General features: G+C 52.9%; 1 protein-coding gene across 1 annotated transcript; it reads left to right on the forward strand.

Moving 5' to 3' along the window:
- The first annotated feature begins 3,494 nt into the window (after positions 1-3,494).
- On the forward strand, positions 3,495-5,092 carry LOC131499157 (interferon lambda-4-like). Its single transcript, XM_058706970.1, has 5 exons — positions 3,495-3,774; positions 4,164-4,235; positions 4,311-4,454; positions 4,681-4,779; positions 4,876-5,092. The coding sequence occupies exons 1-5, from the start codon at positions 3,607-3,609 to the stop codon at positions 4,972-4,974; spliced, it is 582 nt and encodes a 193-aa protein (XP_058562953.1). The 5' UTR covers positions 3,495-3,606; the 3' UTR covers positions 4,975-5,092.
- Positions 5,093-6,700: the final 1,608 nt, after the last annotated feature.

Genomic DNA, 6,700 nt, shown 5'->3' on the forward strand with positions numbered 1-6,700 from the left:
AGGGAAGAGCTTTCCTAAGATCACACCGCCAGGTGGAAGCAAGTTGAGATAAAAAAAAAAAAAAAAAGTACACTGCTGAACAATACACTACTGTGTTCAGAAGTACTTGCGGGTGCAAAAGCGGTTCAGTGGAGAAAAGTAGGCTTTCCCACCAACAGTGCTGGAGCAGTTGGACATCCATAAGCCAAAACGTGAACCTTGCTCTAAACTTCAGACCTAAAATAAAAAATTAACTCAAAATGAATCATGGACTTAAATGTAAACTATGAAGCTATAAGACTTTTAGTGAAAAAAAAAAAAATTTACAAAGAACATCTTTGGGATCCAGAGGTAGGCAAAGAGTTTTTAGACTTGACACAGGCTCAGTCTGTAAGAGGAGAATTCATCAACTGGAGGTGATCGAAAACTTTTCCTCTGGGAAAGACCATGCTAAGAGCATGGAAAGACGAGCTAAAGACTGGAAGAAAATATTTGCAAACCATGTATTTGGTCAAGGACTGGTATCTAGGATATACAAAGAACTCTCAAAACTCAGCAGTAAGAAATTAAACAGTCCAGGGGCGCCTGGCTGGCTCAGTCAGTGGAGCAGGCAGCTCTTGATTTCTGGGTCGTGTGTTCGAGCCCCATGTTGGATGTAGAGATTACTTAAATAAAGCTTAACAAAACGTAAACAGTCTACATGGGCAAAAGACATGAAGAGACATTTCACCAAAGAGGATACACAGATGGGAAATCAGCACATGAAAAGACACACTATTAGCCATTAGAGAGATACGAATGAAAACCACAATGAGCACTCATTACACAGCTATCAGAATGGCTAAACCAGAAAATAACGACAACATCAAATGCTGGTGAGGATGTAGGAGAGATTGATCACCCGTTGTTGGCGGGAATGGAGAAATGGTACAGCCACTCTGGAAGAAAGGGTTGGCAGTTTCCTAAAAAACCAGACATGCACCCACCACATGACCTAGCAATTGTATTCCTGGGCATTTATCCCAGAGAAATGAAGACTTATGTTCCTACAACATCTTGCATGTGAACGTTTATAGCAGTTTTATTTGTAACAGCCCCAAACTGGAAACAATCCAGATGTCCTTGAACAGTTAAACAGTTAAACAAACTATAGTGCATGCGTACCATAGAATAACATTCAGGAATAAAAAGGAACAAACTCTTGATATGCAACTATCTGTGGAAAGCTCCAGAGAACTATGCCGAGTGCAAAAAGCCCATCCCCCCGAATTATGACTCAATTTATATAACATTCTTAAAATGACAGAAATGTTGAAACGGGGAGCAGATAGGGGCATCTGGGTGGCAGAGTCAGTTGAGCATCTGACTCTTGATATCCCATCCCAGGGATGGGGGAGGGGGAAAAGTCACCTTCTGGAACTATCCAAATCTCCAACTGAAATGGGGGATGTGGGGATGGGTGGGGGAGAGGTAATGGAAGCTTGGAAAACAGGCTGCATGGACACTTTGGGGGATCCTTTCTAACATTTCCATAGAATTTCTCTCATGATTTTTCTGAGTTCTTATCTTTCTTGTTTTTTTTTTTTTTTAGTATTTATTTTAAGAGAAAGTGTGTGTGTGTGTGTGTGTGCGCGTGCTCGTGCGCGTGCACATGCATGTGTGGGTGGGGAGAGCCAGAGAGAGAGAGAGAGAGAGAGAGAACCCCAAGAATCCCAAGCAGCAAGCTCCTAGCTAATGGGTGGGGGGAGGTTTGATTCCATGAACTTGAGATCATGACCTTTGCTGAAATCAAGAGTCAGACGCCTAACCACCCAGAGTTCTTACATATCAACCATGTAGACGTTTCTTAAAACCTTTACACCTTTGAATAAGAAAATAAACACTGAAAAGACAAAACAATTTTCTCATTGATGGTGAGGAAGACCTACATCTGAAAGAGTCACAACTTGCCTGTAATTATCAATATTTATTAATGAACGTAATTATAATAAATTAGAGGTGGTCTCATGAAGGAAGCTTGGTTGAACTTGGCCAAAACATACCTAAGCTATTCTGCACACAGACCAGTCTATATAGGTTGTAGAGCATCACCGATAATAACACCGGCAGTCCCAAAGTCACATCTCCAAGCTATGCGAGCTCGGGCAGGACTCGGTTTCTCTGTCCCTCAGCTTCCTCCCTGATAAAATGTCAGCTAATAAAAGGACGTTTGTGGCAACGCTGCTGGGGAGAATAAAGCATTAAATACAAGAGAAGAGCTTCAAGTAGGGCCCAGCACAGGGAGAGTGTTTAGTACAAATTAGCTCCGATTATTATGAACAATGACTGAGAAAAATGTAATCTCACTTTTCTTTTTTTTTAAGTCCTTTAAAAAAATTTTAACGTTTATTTTATTTTTGAAAGAGACAGAGCACGAGCCAGGGAGAGGCAGAGAGACAGAGAGGGAGACCCAGAATCCGAAGCAGGCTCCAGGCTCTGAACTGTCAGCACAGGGCCCGGCGTGGGGCTTGAACTCACCAACTGTGAAATCATGACCTGAGTCGAGGGTCTGAGCCACCCAGGTGCCCCGTGATTCCACTTTTCAACAGCAAACGCACATTTATAATTGGCAAAGGAATACATATCATTTAAGAACAGGCCAAGGAAGCCAGAGAGAGTTTGTCAAAGACCCGGATGAGGAACACCCAAGAGAACCCAGGGGGAATATTCAGGGCGAGACAAGAAAGATAAACAGAGAAAGACAAGGGGCTCCTGGGTGGCTCAACAGTCAAGTGCGGACTCTTGATTTCGGCTCAGGTCATGATCTCAGCTTTGTCTACTGCAGCGCCACGTGGGGCTCTGCGCTGACAGCTCAGAGCCTGCTTGGGATTCTCTCTCTCTCTCTCTCTCTCTCTCCTTCTCTCCCTACCCGCCCCTCCGCTCTTCTGCTCTTTCTCCTCCCTCAAAATAAATAAATAAAATTTTTCTTGGAAAAAAAGAAACAGAGGAAGACAAGACTGCGAAGCCAGGAAGCCGCTGCCCACAGGGCACTACAAACCTGCCCCAGGAGCTCCCTGAGGGCAGGCACTGGTGTGGGGACACCTGCCACTCTTGTCCCTCGAACGGGAAGGAAAAGCTATGTTTTCGGTTCCTTCCTAGAGTGCAGAAGAAAGGCAAGCGCGGGCGCGCAAGTCAAACAGCTGTCCAGAAAACAGACCCAAGCGGTTGGCTCAGGACAGAGGGTTGGGGCCGAGCCACGGCTGGCACCCGCCCGCAGGCGGGTAAAGTCCTCAGCCCCGGGCAGGCGCCCCAGCGCTGACGTTCGGAAAGCTTAGCCGGCTCCGGACGGGGAAGTCCGGCTGCTCACCGTCTCCCAGCCCCGCACATAAAAGCCGCATGGACCCTGCAGGCGCCGCTGTCGAAGGTGGGCTCCAGCCTGGGGACAGCGGAAGGCGGGCGCTGCAGCAGCACGAGGGGGCACCGAGGACAGCGTGCAGGTGAGCGGCGAGCGGAGACGGGCCGAGGGCACCAGGGGGCTGCGGGCTCGCGGCGTGTCTCGGGCCCGCGCTCTGAGCATCGGTCCCGGCGCGACGCCAAGCAGAGGCAGGGGCTTGGACTCTTGGCGCCTCGCCTTGCGCAGGAGCAGAGATGGGGCCGAGAGGCGCAGCCGCGGTGGCCGTGGGGCTGTGGGTCTTGGTGACGGCGGGCGAGGCGGCGGACCCTGGCGTGACGACACCCCGGCGCTGCCTGCTGTCACACTACCGCTCGCTGGACCCCAGGGCGGTGGCGGCGGTCAAGGCGCTGAGGGACCGCTACGTGAGTGACGCCCAGACCTCTCCACCCGTCCCCGAGGGCCCCCTGCGTCCCAGCGCCCAGCAGGCGCGCCTCGGATCTCAGGGCAGAATTCAGACCGCGGCATCTTGCGAGGCGCCCCTGCGGTCAGCACACGCTCTGCCTCTGTGCCAGGCCCCAAAGGGCGCCCCCTCCAGGCCGACTCGGTTCCACGTCGGGGCGCCGGGCTTCGCAAGGCGACCGCGGGGTGCCTTCCGCCCACCGTGCAGGCCTTCCGAGAGCTACGGGGTTCAGTGCACCATCCGCACAACCGTCCCCGGCCGGGAGCGTCCCACGTGTAGGACTCCCCGCCTTCCCAGCGCTTGGGGAGCGCAGCGAGGAGGCTCAGCCTCACCCCGACCCTTGTCCCACAGGAGGAGGAGACCCTGAGCTGGAGGCCGCGCAACTGCTCCTTTCGCCCAAGGAGGGACCCTCCGCGTCCCTGGGTGAGGCGGGCGAGCCGTCGGGGGGCGGTGCGGACGGTGGGCGCGGCCTTTCTAACTCCCGCCTGCTCCCCACAGTCGTGCGCGCGGCTTCGCCTGGTGGCCCGGGGCCTCGAGGACGCCCAGGCCGTGCTGAGCCGCTTGCGGAGCCCGGAGCGGTTCCCCGGCACCGGCCCGATCCTGGAGCTGCTGGCGGCCGCACGGCGGGACGTGGGGGCCTGCGTGAGTACCGCCCGCGCCCCCGGCCCCTCCGGCTCGCTCTGCGCCCCCGGCCTCCCCGCGAGGCCAATCTGTCCCCCGAACCGAAAAGCCGGCCCAGACACGATTCGCGTCGTCTCGGTGTCCCCCTATCCGGGCTTTGGTCTGCGGTGGGAGAGTCACTCACGGGCAGAGTCCCAGGGACCCTGGGTTCTTCGCCGTCTTCACGTCCCTCCTGTTCCCCTTGCAGCTCGAGCTGGTCCGGCCAGGCTCCTGGAGGAAGTCCCTCAGGCCACCGAGGACGCGTCCCCAAACACGCAGAGCTGCGAGCGCAGCGGGCGGGGAGGCGGTGAGTCTGCAGGGGGGGGGAGCCGTGCGAGGCTGAGACGGGATGGGAGCTCGGACTCCTGGCTCAGCCCGCCTCCGCCTCCTTCCCGGGTTCCAGGACTCGCCTGGGTGCCACGAAGCCAGCGTCATCTTCAACCTCCTGCGCCTGCTCACGTGGGACCTGAGACTGGTGGCAGACTCGGGGCCTTGTCTGTGATCCGGCCTGGGCTCGGCCGGGCCTGGGACCCGAAGCTCTGCGGGCGGGAGGCTTCGGGCCCCGCCCTCTGGAGGGGTCCTTTGCAGCAGGCGGGTCTCTCAGCCAGCTCGGGAGATCCTCAGCCTCGGTTGGCGGGACCTCGACCCACCGGCACTGGGTGCCAGAGGTGCGGGTGCTTTGCCCAAGGCCAGAACGAGTTCCCCGGGATGCAGCGATACTTCCGTGGGACGCATGATCTTCCAGGCGCCTGGTGTGGCAGGAAGAGACTTGAGTCTGGAGTCTGCCTTGACTCCCACGTGCCATGTACCAGTTTCTACTTCTGTGGTTCCCAGAATCCCAGCGCCCCTCTCCCAGGGCAGGTCCCAGGCCCTGATTTGAACCTTCAACGCCCACTTTGGGATTGTCTGAATCTGTGATTCTTGAATCTCCCCAGTGGGGAGGCGGCATACGTTCCCTGAGGGATCTGGTAGTGGAAAGGCCTAAAGTCCTTAAATTATTGTAGTTTTTTTCATTTCTGTTACTTACACATGTTTTGTATTTGCAAAATTCCTGTGTGTATCTGCAATTCTGTCTGCGGGTGTTAATTTATGGCCAATTATTAAATATTATTGCATTTGCATTGGTTGTTTCCTTGTGACCATTTTGGGGTGCACTGTCCAGTAAAAAAAATGCTGAACCAGGGAGATCAGGTGACTTGAATTTCAGTTCTGACCCTGCCATTTAATTATGGAGTAACTCTGGGCAAATTCCTTTCTCTGAGCCTCGGTTTTCTCATCTATGCAATGACATTATGATACTGTCCTTGCAAATGAGTAATGTATTTTGAAATAGTGTTTATAAAGCTTCCAGGTGAGGTCATAGTGTGGTCTTAATAAATGGTCTCCATTAAATAACCACACACAGAGAAGTACACACTTGTGCTTTTTAAACTTGTCCAGATTTGTGGGCTGGCGATCTTTGTTGCTAACTGTGATCCTCATTCTCAAGGTCACACAGCTAGTGAAAGTCAGAGCCAGGTCTGAACCCCAGACCCTTTAGTTTCAGAACCTATGCTCTTAATCACCCCCACTGAACTTCCTTTCTAAGAAAAACAAGCCTGAAGTTTAGGAATTTTGAGATACTCTATCCACTTTCAGAATTCGCTGTTGATCCAATGTCTTCTCCCCTGAATTAAGGCCCTTGCAATTGACAGAAATTGACAATGCCCTGGTAGGTGACTGGGGTACATCCCTGCTTTTGGCTTTGAAACATTTTTCTGTATCAGAGCTCAAAGATTTTCCCAACTGAGGACTTCTGTTTACCCTTTCTCTGGAATTATCAATGAGGGAAAGGACTGCAGGCGGGGATCATGTGTCAGAAAGGACCCAACACCTTCCCTCCAAAAAATTCATCCCTTCTGGGTCCAGAAGTTCCAGCTACACAAAGGCCAGAGACTGCAGTGGTTACTGTCCAGGTGTCAGACCAAGTTCACTAAATCCCTGCCCTCACCACTTATTTGCTGTGTGACCTTGGGCAGGTCTCTTAACCTCTCTGAGTCCCTGCAGGTTACTACCTATTTACAAGGCAGGCGAAGCACAATATGTGGTTGGTGTTCTCACGGGCATTCAATACCGCCTTGTGGCAAAGCTTCCGTGACCTGGTGAGACACAGAAGTGTTCGACAAAAGGCGGGGGTGTCTCTGTTTTCCGTTTGCACAGGCTGCTGCCTTTCCCCAGAAGGGTCGACC

This window comes from Neofelis nebulosa, chromosome 17, assembly GCF_028018385.1.
Source record: "Neofelis nebulosa isolate mNeoNeb1 chromosome 17, mNeoNeb1.pri, whole genome shotgun sequence".
Lineage (NCBI taxonomy): Eukaryota > Metazoa > Chordata > Mammalia > Carnivora > Felidae > Neofelis > Neofelis nebulosa.